This window comes from Sturnira hondurensis, unplaced genomic scaffold (genome assembly GCF_014824575.4).
Source record: "Sturnira hondurensis isolate 20B ecotype Veracruz unplaced genomic scaffold, ASM1482457v3 Scaffold0006413, whole genome shotgun sequence".
NCBI classification, from domain to species: domain Eukaryota; kingdom Metazoa; phylum Chordata; class Mammalia; order Chiroptera; family Phyllostomidae; genus Sturnira; species Sturnira hondurensis.
In genome coordinates this window covers 26,425,416-26,442,279 of record NW_028079044.1, presented here as the reverse complement: position 1 = coordinate 26,442,279, position 16,864 = coordinate 26,425,416, and the positions used below count along the sequence as shown (strand labels likewise).

The 16,864-nt window shown below is 39.0% G+C and overlaps 1 protein-coding gene and 1 pseudogene across 1 annotated transcript in view; both read right to left on the bottom strand.

Annotated features, from left to right (window-relative positions):
• The window catches only part of SPAG1 (sperm associated antigen 1), a 49,345-nt gene extending 35,745 nt beyond the window's left edge, over positions 1-13,600 (bottom strand). The window contains exons 1-8 of the mRNA XM_037048281.1: positions 13,493-13,600; positions 9,657-9,798; positions 7,540-7,699; positions 5,186-5,311; positions 2,415-2,479; positions 1,795-1,904; positions 1,080-1,185; positions 473-603 (exon numbers count right to left, since the gene is read on the bottom strand). Of these exons, the coding sequence (XP_036904176.1) occupies positions 473-603; positions 1,080-1,185; positions 1,795-1,904; positions 2,415-2,479; positions 5,186-5,311; positions 7,540-7,699; positions 9,657-9,796 (838 nt within the window). The 5' untranslated portion in view covers positions 9,797-9,798; positions 13,493-13,600. The remainder of the gene's footprint in view (positions 1-472; positions 604-1,079; positions 1,186-1,794; positions 1,905-2,414; positions 2,480-5,185; positions 5,312-7,539; positions 7,700-9,656; positions 9,799-13,492) is intronic.
• Positions 5,635-6,295, bottom strand: LOC118988961 (60S ribosomal protein L19-like; annotated as a pseudogene).
• Positions 13,601-16,864: the final 3,264 nt, after the last annotated feature.

The following is a 16,864-nucleotide window of genomic DNA, read 5'->3' as shown; positions in this document are numbered from 1 at the left end:
CAATGTGCCAAGGCTGTGGGCTCGATCCCCACTCAGGGCACACACAAGAATCAACCAATGAATGCATGAACAGGTGGATCAACAAACTGATGTCTCTTTCTCTTTCTCTCTCTTTCTCCCCCCTCCTTCCCCCCTTAAAAAACAAATAAAAAAGATTAAGATAGTAAATGTTATGTTATCTGTATTTTCCAAAATAAAAAGCCCACAGTTAAATGCAAGCTTGAGAGATTTCTTTAAAAACATACATATTTTATTGAATCTTCTAAGATTATTGGCTACTTCAGTGCAAGTAACTATGTACTTAAATTCCAAGTTAAACTTAAGTATAAAAGTAACTTTATGAAGGTAATGATTCCCATATAGAAATTTCAGTTTATTTGAAATATTTTTAGTGTAAACAGCATCAGTGTCTACAGACAGTCTTCGATGAATCCTGCTGTAAATTTAAAAGCATTCTGTGAGTATGTTTTACCTTTTACGTTTCCAGGTTCTAACTCCAAGACCTTTTCACAATCCTGAAAAGCACTGTTCCAGTTTTGTAGTTTGAGTTCTGCCTGGGCTCGGTTATTATAGGCCACTACGGTGGGAAGCACTGACAGGCTCCTATGAGAGAGACACTCATCGGCAACAAGCAGACCAGTGGTAAATACAAGGCAGAGAAACTCAGCTAAAGTTGTAAATAAAACAGTTACAGCCTCTGTTATGGGCAGAATTGTTCCCTCAACCCCCACCAAATTAATATGTTGAAGTCCTAACCCCATGATGTAATTATACTTGGAGATAATCTTTAAAGATGTGATCAAGTTAAAATGAGGTTTTGAAGGTGGACCCTAATCCAACAGTCATTATATGACTGTTGTCCTTATAATATGTCAAAAGTGAGGATGGGTAGGAGCTTTCAGAAAAGTATTGAAGAAGACAAGGCGAACACAAGGGAATTTATGATGAACCACAATGATAGTATCTTAAGTGATTCTGACATAGATTATTTAGCTTACTTATATCATTTCAGCAATTAACTTTAAACAGTCATTTTTTAAAAAAATAGCAAGTTTAGGCAACAACAAAAATCTGCTTGCCTTGTGTAATATTTCACAGCTTCTTCGTAATCTCCTGAGTTGAAAGCTTCATTTCCTTTTTCCTTTTCACGAGTAGCAAGGAAATCCTTTTCCTTCTCAGTTAGACCTACAAATAAATGTTATCTGCTTTAAGCAAAAATATAATTTAATAGAACATTTAAAAATGTTAAAGTGAAGAATGCTTACTTTAGCAGAAACAGAAAATAATAAAAGAAAAGAAAAGGTTTCCTAAGTTTAGTAATGTTTCCTTTCTTTGTTTAGTCATTTACAGTTTTTGAGGGTTTTGATATTTTGTAATTGGTTTTGTTTCCCTCTAAAGGTACTATACGCCTATGGATTTCAAAGGGAAAAAAAATAAACTGCTCCATCATTTTTGTTTTGAGGCAAAAAGAAAATAAATTTGAGGGATTTGAAGGAAAAAGAGGATTTGAAAAGAGGAATTAAAAACAAATGAATTAGGGCTGGGATGGGAGTAAAAGACAGAAAACTGTACTTGAACAACAATTAAATAAAAAAAATGAATTTATAACTGTTATATAAAATTAAGTAAAGGCTAGATGTGAATTTGTTAGAAGTGGTGAACATCAGGAGAAAAGCCCATAAACTTTCAGCGGAAACCTGCAGCACTTAAAGAGAATGTCTTCTAGTTCCATAGCTATTACTGTTATTCAAAAAACTTAGAACTACTAAATTGCTCTTATTTTCCTGCAATTACCTGCTGTGTCTAATCTTGTCTCAATTTTAGACAAATGTGACTTGTTGTTTACTAGAGTTTTTTCTTTGCCATCTTCATCAATTTTTGAACATTCTTTTTCCACATCAAATCTTAAAAGAAAGAACAAAAACTGAAAAGTACAATATAATAAAATTTATCATTGACATTCTTGTATTTCTGTCACTGTGCCTTTATACACATATTCCAAAAATGCGCAGTAGGTTTGTATTACAAGTTACCTGTATTCTTTCTTAGAAACCATGTAATTTAGTTAGCATTTAAATATTAATCAGACTTAAACTGTGCAGAACTTTGTAGTTAAGATTGTGACAAATTTCTCTCAATTTAAAATTTGTTTCTTATTTTGGATAGATATAAGAATTATATTAATTATTTTTGGCTGCCCTTTCATTTTTATTTAATGAAAAAACAAAATCAAGAGTGCTTAGACCATATACTCTTAGTACTCTACTCAAGTACCTTGGTATTCTCGATATGTTCAGTTTCATAATAATTAAGAAGTTATTACAGTGTTTTATGATAGAGAATTTTTCAGTGACAAATTTTACATAAAGAAATATAAAACATACTAAAAAAAAAAAAAGAAATATAAAACATACTTATCCCACTCTGCATAATCCCTTGGAATTTTCTTTTTAGCTGGTCTACTTTTAGAACATTTTTCCTAAAAGAATAAAATCATACTTTATGAGACATACTTAATATAAGATTATCAGGTTTTATTATAAGTGCAATGTGAAGTATTGGAGTAGGATATATAAATTGAATAAATAAGAAAAACAGGTACTCTTGAAGTTATAGCAACTCCAGTATTAAAATTATTAGCATAATAATATATAGCAGGCTTTAAAGGACTTCAAATTTGTAATTAATTAATTTTGTAATTAATTTGTAATTAAATCTTCAATCTACAAGACTTTAAGTACATATATAAAATTTAAAAACTCACATGTGTAAAATGTGATTATTAGCGATTTTCTTATAATAATAAAGTACTAAACTATCATTCATTCTTTTAAAACCTAGGGGTGAAGAATACTTTGCTGTATTAGTCAAAATTGGTTTGTTTGCAATAACGGGACACCCAACTTGAACTAATTCTATTTTAAAAGAATAAATTACGGGCTTATGTAGCCAAACTGATGACAGAAATGAAGGCCAGGGGTGTTGCCGGATGAAAGAGTCACATGGTCTCTCTCTCTCGCCAACTCTCCCCTTTTCCCTGTCCCTGGTCTCTGCTCCTCTCTGCCTGCTGATTTTGTTTTCCTTGCTGACTAATGCTTTTTCCATGTAGTAGGAAACATGGCCACAGGTAGCCTGGGATTATACCATCACAGACCTCCCAATCAGAAAGGAAAAGGACTCTTCCCTCCATCCTTAGAGAAATCTCAGGGAAGGACTCTAGTTGGCTAGCTGGGGTCATGTGTCCATCCCTGACCAAGCACTAGCTTGGTGCTATTTAGTCACCCACGCCAGGTCACATGCCCACTGAAAGCACCAGAAGGGAACGGGAGGGAAGCAAACAACAGCTTACAAGTAGTTTCTTAAATGGTTTCTTAGAAGTTAGTCATAATCTGAAACCATTTGGAATGGTGTTGTAACACTGCACATTGGTCATGTGGAGTTAAGCAAATCTTCCAAACATGCACATATTTCATTATACAGTAAGGAACCATTTCTTTAATATCTTCATGGAGCTCATCTGAAACATCTAAATATGCTCCTTAAGGGGAAATATTTTTTGTCACAGCAGGTATTCAAGAGCCACATAACAGTGTGAGATACTCTAAATTATATTTGAAAGCTCAGGTATTATCACTGGCAAAAAATACTGCCGGTTGTTTTCCTTGAAGTGACAGGCCCACTTCATTCCTTTCAATGCAAAGTCTGCCAAAAAAAAATGAGTCTGAATAACTATAGATTTTTGGAGTAAAATTTATTCCGGAAAAAGTGGAAAAACCTAAGTTAGCCATGCAATTGCACAAGTACTTTCCTTGAGGGAACAATCACATTCCACTTCACAGTGAAATACTTTCTGCATACTTCCCATTTGTCACACAGAATATTAAAAAGATGGGTCCTTGAGAGTCAAGATTTAACAAAATAAGTTTGTTGTTTCATCAGAAACATTTTTATGCTTAACTGGATTTTTACTGACTCTGCAGCAGCAGAGAATGCGACTGTAGTCATTTTGGCGTTACTGCCTTGACTTGTGCTCGGGTGCCAACAGTTCCATCCTCAGGAAAAATGTCGGCACAGTGAAGAAGACAAAGCATTAGCATAATTTTTCAAAATAGCACTGACTTTCTAGACCCCGGGAGGATCTCTGGGACGACCAGGGTCCACAGACCATTCTTTAAAACCACTGTACCACTGGTCTATCCATCCCCCTGGACTATAAACTCATTGAGGGCAGAGACCAAGACTTATTCATCACTATGTTTTTCGGGCACAGACTTAGCACATAATGTGTGTTCAACAAATACAAATTCATTGGTTACACAGTGGCAACTTCACCACATTACTGTACCTCAGTTACCCGAGTAATTCCTACTACGGAGTAAAAAGAACCGGGAAGGTAAATGATCAGAGGGCAGGGGCAAAGAGCAATGATGTTTTTTAAATAAAATTGCAGATTCAGAGATGAGATGAAAATAACAAGAATAAGTAAACCCAGAATGAAGAGACTTGGGTAGCCATCCTTTCTGAAATGATAGAAATGAAGTTTAAAAAGTAGGACAGAAAGGAACGGAATGTGTAAACGTGTGAAAGGCCAGAGACTTCCAGTGCCCAGGAAACAAGGGCCGAGTTCTGTAATACCAGGGTCGGTGGATGCCACGAAGCTCAGTTGCAACTTAACCTTAAGTACATGGACCTGGAAGTCCAACAGGTTCCTTTTCTATGGAACCCACAGGAGAAAAAGGGGACGTCTAGGTGACAAAACAGGGACCAACCACAGAGACATAATCATGAGGGGCTGGAGATAAGGGGGGAAATGCACTAAAAGAAGAACAACATCTGTTACTGTTTGAAAAATATCTGTTTAATACTTCAAATCCATAGTTAATTATGTAATAAACTATTTCCTCTCTACCTCTCCTGGAGACATAATATTATCCCCTGAACTTCTCACACCGTAAATTGTATCTTGTATGCTCGCTCATCAAAACTAGTGTGTAGGAGAGACAGAGCAGAAAAGAAAAATGAAGAAAGTCAGTAAATACAGGATGCCTCATGAAGGTAATAGCACACGGCCAACTGAAAAAAAACATCCTCCGCTCTCTTAGAGGACGTCGCACTCCAGCTACACAGGTTAAACGGGGATAGCTCTCAATAAACCACCACCTTCTCCCCACCCCGAAGGGCCTACTTTGGCAACAGGAAGACAGCTGTTTGAACCACGGACTGGAGGCAAATTTTCTCCCTTTTCTGGAAATGCTCCAATTTCATAAGAGTGTATTTTATTTTCTTCTTTTTTAATTTCTGATACCCAACTCTGAGAGAAAGGGAGAAAAATGAATGTAAATACACAATGCAAAATAATTAACTAAGCATTAGAAAAGGCTATACATTATCAAAGTTTTCTACGGGTCGGTCAAATTTTTAGGGGACAATTCTCTCTACCTGAATGCCCTTCCTAACTTTTTTTTTAATTTGGGGAAAATACACATCACATACAATATTTATCCTCTTAATCATTTTTAAGCATACAGTTCAGTTTTGTTAAGCATATTCACATTGTTGTTGCCCTTCCTAATTTGTTTTTAATAGGTGAAGGGTATTCGACTGAATGACTGATCTGGGTAATTGCCAAGGCCACTATGTATGAGCAAGAGAGGTGGAGTTGTACTTCTCTGTCTCTTCCTTCTTAGGCAGAATCTTGCTGATTTCCTCTTTCTTGGCCTGGAGCCGTTCTTCACCACGCTTGTGAGCTTTCTTGGTCTTAGACCTGAGGCCTCAGGCTGGTCACCCAGAAGCTTTCTGCAAGCCTTCTCCGCCTTCAGCTTGTGGAAGTGTTCCGTGAGAATCTGCTTGTTTTTTAACACGTTCCCTTTCACTTACGGGTCAACTGCTGAGATTCCTGGTACCTTCTCAGTAGCCGGTGAAGGATTCCCACCGCCCTCACCCATGCCTTTGAGCATGGGCAGCAGTGCCCTTTCGCTTACCTATGCCCACTGGCCTGCCCTTCCTGTGGGCCAAGGTGTTTTTCCAGCATCAAATGGACAGTCACAAGCTCCAGATGATCAGCCCACCTTTGATCAGCTTTGGAATCTGCTGACGGGAGTTGGCATTGGTGATTTCATTGGTCTTGCTGGGGTCTCAGCAGACCCTGAAGGCAAGCCTCTTCTGAAGCCTGAGCATACTCATGGCTGCTGCTGTGGCGGCAAAAGGCTGTCCTTCCTACTTCCATCTATCTTGCCAGAACGTATTCTCCATCCCTTGTGGCAAGCTTCCCCTGAACTCCCAGGTTGGGCTGAAGATGCTCCTCTCCATGTATTGCCATAAAGATTTAAAATAATCAATTTACTGTTCATTTCTCTCACCATACTATAAGTTCCTTGAGGGCAGAGCCTATGTCTCAATCTTATCTTCATGATTCAAGAACATAGCACAATGTCTGGCATATAATAGGTTCACAATAATGTTCATTAAACCGAATTGTCTGTCACAGGTGCCAGGAAAAAACTGAGCAAGAGATTTCGTTATTATACGTAAAATTCTATTATTTATTATTCAGGAAATATACAGTGAGGGCCAGACATTATATCTAACAGTGAAAAGCTGAATGACATCCTCTCAGACTGGGAACAAGAGAATATGCGTTCTCACTTCAACACTGGACTGAGGTCTCAGTGCAGTAAGGCAAGTAAAAGAACTAAGGTGGCCAGACTGGAAAAGAAGAAGTAAATCTCTTCTTATTTCTAGATGACACAGCCCTGCATGTAAAAAAATCTGAGGCATGTACAGAAAAAAGCCACTAAAACTAATTTGTTAGTTTGAATTTACCAGGATCACAGGATACAAGGTCAACAGAAAGAGGTCAGTTAGGTAAGTGCAAACTTACAATGTACAAATAAAGATTGAAATGAAGATTCCACTGGCATGAGGTACTTAGATCACTCAAAAATACAGAAACAGAAAGTAGAATGGCGCTTTCCGGAGGGAGGGGGCAGCAGTGGAGAGCTGTGCGTGCAGAGTTTCGGTTTCGCAGCATGAAAGCGCTCTGGGGATCAGCTGCACAGTGACGTGACTCTCCTTGACACCAATGAACTGTACAGTCAGAAATTGTTAAGATCGTAAATTTTATATGATGTGAACTTTCCCACAATGAAAAAAATACAATTTCTTAACTGGAGTGACTTAGAGTGAGCAAAAAAATTGAAATATGAATTAGCAATGTGAATTCTAATAATTTATTCCAAGGAAATAACCAGATGGCACAAGAATGATAAACAAACATGTTTGCGTAGCACTATTAATAGAAGCTGATTGAAATGGTTCTTTCACAGGATGGAATATTATTTGGTCATTTGTACCACACACTTGTGTACGCACATACACTCACACACTCACAATATTCTCCTGGGTGCAAGAAGCAACCGGTGCTAAGTCATTACTACTAAAAAGGCCTTTACCGACAGAAAAGAAACCCAGAATTTCAGCTGAGTGAAGTGAAAGTATATGCAGCACGGCAATGTCACAAAGACTGGAGTTACTCCATACCTTTATATCACCATCAATTTTTTCCCATTCTCCCGATGTGAAACTGGATGCTGTCGCTGCAGGTTGGTCTTTCCTCAAAGCTCTGCTCTGAGGAGCCAGCCCTCTAAGGCGCTTTTCACAAGATTCTGTAAGTTCAGGATAGTATCCTTCCTCACCAGACCTTTAAAACATTTCAGAATTTTTGAGTTACTACTTTATTTATAGATCGTCTAGACCAGGGATGTGCAAGCTGGGTTCTCTGGAGCCCAGTCCTGCGGGGATCACAGGGGTGGCCCCGACTGCCCCGCACGAGGTGGCAGGTGGGGCTGCTGCTGCCCACTCACTTTCCCCAAGTAGCTGCTGCTACTCACTTTCCCCGACCAGGCCAGCTCCGCTATTAGGTTAATCTATGCAGCGATGCGATGAAAGGAAAAAATGGAGCTCCAGAGATGCAAATTCCCACCATACACTTTACATGTGAATATATAATATTTTCTCTCCTGTTTAACACACGTAATGTTCCTTTTGTACATAAAGTAATTTTAAACTTAAATGGAAATTCAGTATTAGTGACAGGCAAAAAGTGAGACTTTGGATTTCCTTTCCAAGGAGGAGCTCCTAGCTTAATTTTTTGCAAAGGGATATGAAGAAAACGGCAGAGGCATACTTCAGAACAACACAACGCCAAATTCGACCACTCAGGAAGCAGAATTCCTTTTTTAGAGAGTTAAATAGAGAGATCTGTTCTTTTTTTGTCTATTTATTTTTTAAGGAAAGTCTATCTTTTTTCCTTCTAAGTCTGTTCACATTTAAATTTTTAGAAAAATGGAAATAAAATCCCATTTTCAAATGCATTCAATTAAGTTATTCAGGGAATTTCTTAGAGCCCACGCTACTACTATAGCTTTCAAACTCTTTTATCTCATAAGCTTCTCATGTTGCTTATCAGTCCTTGATCAAATATAAATGAAAATGTTCTCATACTGCTGAGAAAAGCAAAATGGAGAACAATGGCGTGGTTCGTATTTCCATTTCAGAAATGATGAGGTTACTACATTGATTCTGGCTGGGGACAAACAGATCTGCTTAGGGAGGACAGGACACTAAAGGTAATGAGAGAGAAAAAGCAAAGGACACAGCAGGAGGGGAGAGGTCAGGGGAAGAAAGAGAGCCACAGCAGAGCAGAAAGAAGTACTGCTGATGTCCTGGAAGGGAGCAGTTTATGCTCCACAAGTGTCCCTGTAATACAGGGTGTCACACTCATTTTCACTAGGGGCCACACCAGCCTCGCAGTTGCCTTCAAAGGGCTGAATGTCATTTCAACTCAACAGTTGAGGAGTAGTTACATTTATGCAGTCCTAAAATTATTTCGGCCCTTTGAAGGCAACCTCGAGGCTGATACGGCCTCTGGTGAAAATGAATTTGATACCCCTTCTGTAATATCAGGCTACTCTCTAAGGGAAAACCCCATGAAACCTGAAATAGGTGGCAGAGGGCAGTGTTTCTCGAAGTGGGTTCCCTTGACCACCTGTGTGTCAATCAGCCACACACTTATTAAAAACACAGGTTCCTGGGCCCCACCCCAGGTTTCCCAGAAGCAGAATCTCTGGGAATGGGACCCTCAAATTTGCATTTCCAACACCCACATGTGCTGTATATTAAAGTTTAACAATCAACGCCATGGAGATCTTAACCAGAGAGCCCTGATTCCCTGCCTTCTGGTCCTACCTCCTGACCTCCCCACCATCCTCCATGTGACCAGCTCGCAGTGAGTCACCCCCCCTTTGTTGGCAGGTGGCATTAAGTGGGAAAGTGCCAAAGAGCTTTCTCAGTGTGGGCTGGTGAGCTAACCTTACTTCACACTGGCTACTCTCACAGCTACTTTTTCCTAGACAATGTGGAGGACGCAAGACAAATGCCCTCCTTAATGCTAATTAGCCTAAATAGCATGCTGGAAGTACATCCAGGCAGAACACTCCAAACTAAGCCCAGAATCAAAATCACTATTTTGGAGCCTAAGATGGGCAAATACAACAAACAATCTTAATACCTGAACATTTCCTCCCATGTTTCTAATGTAGCTTCAACTTTTAAAACTGACACATCAAAACATGCTGAAATTATTTTTAAATGCTTACCTAAGCACACAAAGAATTTTTTCCAAGTGTTTAACATCTGAACACTTTTCAATATACTTGAAATCCAAGTGTTCAATGGGAATTTTGAATGTTTTTGTTGTTCCAAAGCCCCACAGTGATGGATTATCTTTGGCAGCCATAGCTGAAATATAGTATGAGAAAACAGTTATGAATCTAATATATATATATATGTGTGTATATATATATAACTCAATATGGTTAGTAGGAACCATCTGGGTACTTCTATAATAATTATTTTGCATTTCTATAGAAAAGGAGATGGATGTTTTTTCCAAGGAGGAAGAGTACTGATTTTAAATTCTCTCTCCCTGATAACAACAGCTAACATTCACAGAGCTAAATGATTATGTACTCATACATGGATTATCTCACTTAATCTTCACTTAAGCAATGTTGAATATAGTGACAAAGCAGGTTTTAGTGCTATGGAGGTTAAAAAAAACCACCAAACTTTTCCTCTACCTATTTAATTCCAGTAACTGAGACCTGGTGAATTAAATTGACAAAATACATACTAACAGGAGAAAAGGTTTATTTTATGCACATGGAGGCTTCATATAAAAAGTGAAAACTCAAAGAAACTGTTCAGTTGGGGGGTCTAGATGCCATTTTCACAAAGGGTGGTAAATTGTGGAGAAGTAATTAGACAAAAGGAAAAGGGGGTTTGGCTTCTAAGACACGTAAATATATGGGAGACACTGGTTACAGTAGTTTTAGTAAGATTTTATATGTAGACTCTTCTCCACGCTGACTGCCCCTGGGCTGTGATCAGGGTTGGTCTCCTGCTGGTATTGGAGGGGTGGGAGGGAAAGACCCCCCAAAGCCCAATTCATGCCCTGCTTTTAGGCAGAAGAGGGGAGGGCAGAGAGTTCTTCCTGTTGATTGTTTGCCAAAATAGCCCGTTATGGGGTGGCATATTCTGATCAGCTTTAGCACTTAAACTGCTTTTTAGGATATCTTTTCTTAAGATCAACAAGCAGGTCATGTGGATTTGAATGACCTGCTTCTACCTGGGCTGTTTGTTAACATCCCAATCATTCTTTGCATTTGAACACAAACATAAATAACATTCTTTCGGTGACTCTCCTTACCATCATCCTCTTGCTCACTCCCTACAGCCCGCCCACTCTCATCAATGAACAGCTCTCAGATCTGTGTTCTAATGGCGCCCTGTACACACCTCTCATAGTACATAGCACATCCTAATTGTTTCTCTTTCTTCTCTTCTAGATTGCGAGATCTTATCCATCTTCATACCTTTAGGACTAACATAGGTAGTGCCTTATACCTCTCAAGAAACACTCGACGAATGGAACCGAGAATAAGGAGGACTTGTACAGTTTCATTCTAATGACACTACTGCTAATGAGGTTGGTGATGATGGGTATTAACTATACTCACCCACTATACTCACTAACTATACTTTAAAAAAAACCTACCTGCTAACACACAAAGTTTTTAAGGTGTGCTAGGCACTACTCCAATTCTTACCTATATTGTCTCATTTCATCCTACAGCTACTTTAGCAGGTAGGTTTTTTAAGAAGTAGAGAACAGTAGAGACAGTCAACACTTATGGAGCTAAATTACTATGTGATGTGAATTATCTCAATCTCCAAAACGACTTTCATGAAGGATATTAATGACCTGCATTTTACAGATGAGGAAGTTGATGTTTCAAGTATTTGAACTGCTCAAGGTCACACAGCTAGAACCAGTGAATGGAGGATTTGAATCTCAGTGGGCAGCCAGAGCCCACATACGTACTCATCATACCCATGTTTTTCAGTGCAAGTAGCAACCCATGAAATCAATTTAGTGAGTTTCAATCAGCGCTGTTTTATATTGAGATAGAACATACCATTATAGTTAATATTGGTTTGCAAAACTTTTATTTCATGTCTATACAAACAGAAATTATAAAGATGTATAGATATAAACACACGTTACAAGGAAGAATATATTTCTTATTGTAATTGTCAAAGTTTTTTTTTAATCACAGCACTGAAACATATTAGGTGATAAATTTTAAGTAGCAGCCATGGGTGTAATTCATTTGAAGTATTTCTTTCAGCATATGCCTGCCCTCCGGGAGGGTGGGCATATTCACTGCTCCTACATCAGACCTCTGCAGAAAAAGAGGATGCTGTGCCAGCTTGGCCTCCATATTCCTCCTGGCTTGAACTTGGGTAGAGAAAATAGGGTCCGGCAGAAGTAGTGCCACTGAGCGTGGTTGGCAGGGTATGTAAATGTCTTACACGAGATGGACAGCAATTTGAACATTTCACTAAAATGTCATATAGTGTGCTCAAGTGTGATATTGGTGTGTTAAAGACTTATATGCTTTATAGATTACCAGGTCATAAAAGGATGTTATTTGAGCGGGATCCTGTGGATGGTAGTGCACCATTTGGATGAGATACAGGGGAGAAACGGTAAGGTAGTTTTCACATCATACTGGCAGGGTCCACTATGATGAATGTCGCCTATCACAAGGATGATTTAAGGGCAGAAGTTACATACACGAAAGCAACATAAAGAACTTTTAAAAAAATATTTATTTCCTTTTAGAGAGAGGGAGAAAGAAAGGGAGAGATACAGAAATGTGCAAAGTACATCCACTGGTTGCCTCTGCAAACCCCCAACCAGGGACCTGGGCCACAACCCAGGCACGCACCCTGACAAGAATGGAACGTGCAATCCTCCCGCCGCCCGCAGGCCGGCATTCAATCCACTGCGTCAGGCCAGCAAGGGCAGAGTTTTTAAATTATTGATGATGCCCCAAATAGAGTAGGTTGCCCTAGGGGAATTTTACCTAACAGCTAGAGAATCTTTGGTGGGAGCAATTTAAGAATCTAATGGGATTAAAGTAGATTATATAAAATTGAACGTAACTTGCAATGCCTGAGATTTTATATTTGAACAAAATATAGCAGAAAACATTTCAAATGATAGACATCTCTTACCTAATCAAATGACTTTCATTCTGGACACTATGTTAATATTTCTCTGAAAACTACCTTTTTTTTGGGGGGGTGGGCTAGGATACACATTCTCAAGAGCACCGAATATTAATTCTCAAATTCTAAAACACAAGTTATACTTCATTTGGTATCTTGAAAATTCTTCCATATCTGTTTGCATTTGTCTCTGATTAGGAAAACATTTGGTCCTTGTTGGATTAAGTTTTTTCTCCATCATTTTGATCCACATCCATTTCCATGAATAGGAAATATAAACTTCCTATTCGTCTTATCAGTAATACTTCCAGCAGAAACGGTGATGAATTAGTAACGTGAAAACCTGTTTTCTTCCCTCTTGCATCTTCCACCTAAGCTGTTCCCCCCCACCCCCGCCATCCACAGGGCGGAGCGCCCCCTGCAGCTGGAGGCCGAAAGAAAATGACATCCTCCAGCCTAAGCAACGGTTTCTATGTACAACGCGGCCAGAGAGGGCTGAGGGTACTGGTCTCGCGGGAGCCCTATGCCAACCTGCAACGGTCAAGGGGCACTTTAAGATCCTATGAAATTGTTCCCCACTCCCCAGCTTTGGTCACCAAGACTGGTCGCCGCCCGGAGACCCCGGGAACCCTCATGTTGTGAACCAATCCCAACATTCACTGAAACACAAGGTTACCGGTTTGTACCCCCGCACGCCCACTCCGGCCACCCTCGCCATGAAGGACGTTCTTGCCACAATGCAATCCCTCACTTAAGTCCCAGAGTGCATTCGCTCCTCCGCGTCCGCCATTCACCCTGGATGGGAGAGAGACTGCAATGGGGGGATGAAATTTACTCCTGGAGGGCAAGTACTCACCTGGTTCTCAGTCCCCTGACGGTGCGGAGGATGTGGCCACGGCAAAGGTGACCCGCTGCCTCATTCTGCCTCAGCACCCCAGAGTGAGGGGCTGACTGCTGGGGGTGGGGATTAGGCCCTTTGCGGGATGATTGGCTAGTCTCCGACCGGCCATTCCGCTGATTGGCTTTACAGGGCCCCGCTTCGCCAGGAAAGAGGACCATTAGGCAAGAGATAAACTGGGTGGGTGGGAGTTTGAGAGTTCCCTCCCTTTTCTCGTCTTTTCAATTCACTTCAGATCAAGTTAAAATGATGTTACTCTTTTGATTATTGTACTACCTGCACGGTAAATTGATATCTACTCCAACTAAATTTCAGAAGCTTAATTACATTCACTGTATCTACATTGCAACCTACATTTACTTCGTCCTCTTTATACAGAAGAATAAATGAAGACAAGACTCCCTCTTCGTTTTCATGCATTCAACATTTTCTGAGTGCCAGTTATGAGTCAGACACTGAACTAAGAGCTAGATATAAAAGTGAAGACGACATATTACAATTTAGATAATAAATAAAACAGTAAAGATCATTTGTGGGAAACTTTTTTTGTTTTGTAATTTCAGACTAGTTCAAAAAGATAAAGCACTTAGTACAGTGCGCGGCACATAATAGTTCAAGGAAACTATTTCTTTTCCCCTTTTGCACTTAAATTGCACACCTTAGCAGGCACTGGTGGTGGTAAAAACTCTAATGCTCAAAATGTGACTGTATTTATGTAATTATTTCCATTGTTGGTGCTGGAGATTAAATTGCCATGTTTATAGGCCCAAGCTCAAACTTTAGAGTAATCCTTAGGTTGTTTACTAAATTCTTTGTTTTGGGTGAGCAGGCATGGCCTCCCCCAGAGCATGTAAAGCCGCTTTGCTAATTCATTCTAGCCAGCAAACTTCATTCAAAATTATGTCCTAAAACACTCAGTCTACTGTATCTTCGTATTTTACTTGAAGGATAGGAAGAAATCCTTTAAATATTCAGGAAAAGAGCTGTAACTCTATATGCCCTGTAATTTTCTTTTCACTCATGATTTTTTTTCTGGTGATACTTATATGCATGTATACATTTATGCCAAAAAAACAAGGATAAAAAACAATCTGAAGGAAAAAGACTATGGAGGGAAATGCAAATTGCCACTATGGTTTTCACTGACAGGACATTGCATCCAAGAAACAAGGAGACGTAAATACAAAGAAAAACTAAGCTTAGAAATAAAAAGTATTATACCAGAAATAAAAAAACCCAGTAGATGGATTAGATAGTGATAAAGCTTTACAGTGCAGAGAATGGAAGAAAAGAAAAATGAGAAAGTCAGATTATATCTATTTTTCAAAAAAACCCCACTGCAGGTAGGAAGTTATTAAATAATTCAAGGTAATTTCCCATAATTAAAGAGTTTGGGTGTCCAGTTCAAAGTACGCAAGTGACCGAAACAGTGAAAAACACAAAGGCACATAACTATAAAGTTTCAGTACACTGGCAAAAATTCGAAGTTTGCAGAAAGAAAATGGGTCACCTACAGAGGATTAAAAATAGAATGGTTTTGGATTTATCAACAACACTGGAAGCTAGCAGATGATAAAGCAATCTTTCAAAATCCCAATGCTGGTGAAGAACACCAGAAAAGACAATTTTAGACACAGAGAAAAGCATGAGGAAAAGGGAGAGGCAAGAAAGCAAAACAAGCCTGATACTTGCTTAAGGAATTGCATACACCTCCTTAGAAACAGAAGACTGAGAAACGGTTTGAAGTGGTGCCAGAGGTAGGAGTCTATTATCAAGGGCCAAATACGCTATTCCCAATCATTTTGATTTTAGCAAAACCAGGAGCACTGAGGATTTTTAGCAGGACAGTATCATGAAATTTGTATTTTTGAAACAGCAGTCTAAGGAGACTGGAAGGCAATACAGTAATGGTAATAATTAACATAAGCTAATAATAGGCTGAGTTCTTATGGATTGTCTTGCAACAAACCTTTGAGGTAGGTACTATTATTTCCTGCCTATGGTACAAACACGGAAAGTGAACCCTGCTAAAATCATGCTGCCAGCTGACAAGGGGCATTTATTCTTCCTCAGGACTGGTCATTTCTGATTTCTTCTATTATTTTTGGATTTTTCATAACCTTCAATCTCTGACTATGGCTTCAGAGTCTCAAAGCACTGTACAAATCATCATTAATTCCTCCACTTTGCCAATGAAGTAAAGTTAAAAGAAATGAAGTTAACCGACCAGTCATTGAGTAGCAGGACTGGATGTAAACCAATTTCCATGCCTTTGTCATGGACATGCATGTCCATAGTCACTGATAAGCAGCTTAGTAGGGAACAAATTATATGTTAACTTCAAGCCCAGATTTTTTAATTTACAGAGCACTATTCAGAAGTCTTTTTTTCTCTCCCCTATTCAGAAGTCTTTAAAAAGCAATTTTGTATCTATGTTACCATTTTTTTCTCCTTAATACTGTACCGGTAGGAAAGAGGTAAAATTTACTTCCATTTCACAGATGGAGACACAGAGGTAAGTGACTGAAATGGTGGTTTTGAGTTCTAGTGGTTAATACTTTTTCCATGGAACAGCGGTCTAGTTAACCAAGTAACAGTATTTAAACTACTGATATGCAAGGGACCTATGATGGCATTAGAACAGTTAAGAGCAACATTACCCAATGAGTTAGGGTCTGTTTAGGGGGTTGTCATTAAGAGACGCCTTATTTCCTGGGGCTCTTTTGTCTAAAAAGTACAAAATTAGTAAGGAATATAGCTGAATTATAGAACTGTGAAAGCTGTGGCTAAAGAAAATCTATATCCAGGAAGCATTCTTTAAAATTTTGAGCATGGTAGTATTTTTGTAGAGCACGTAATACACTTATAGAACTTAGTATTCAAGAATGGTAGTAGAAATATTTTTAAAAATGGTATGTTTTGAATATCAGAGACACACACAGCTACTAATAAAGCTGGAGTACTGCAGATCTTCAAAATGAATGTTAGGGAAGCCAACATGATGTTCCATCATATGAAATCCTGGGACAGACGGAGTGTCCATCAATGTCCCCGAGAGCAAGACAAAAGCTTTGAACACATACCCAGCAGTTCAGTGTAAACCAATCCTACTCTTTTTATATCTTTAAAAGCAGGTTTTGGTTTTTTAACTTTAATGAGTGATTACGGCTGGAACCGCACCTGCCTGAATAGTCCTCATCTTCGGTATGTGGGATTGATTTTCCCTTTCCACAAGCAACCATTACTTTTGTCCCCTCACCTACGATTTACAAAATAGTCAAGCATTACACACAGAGAGGCCTACTGCAAGTGTATCAAGTGAGAAATGGA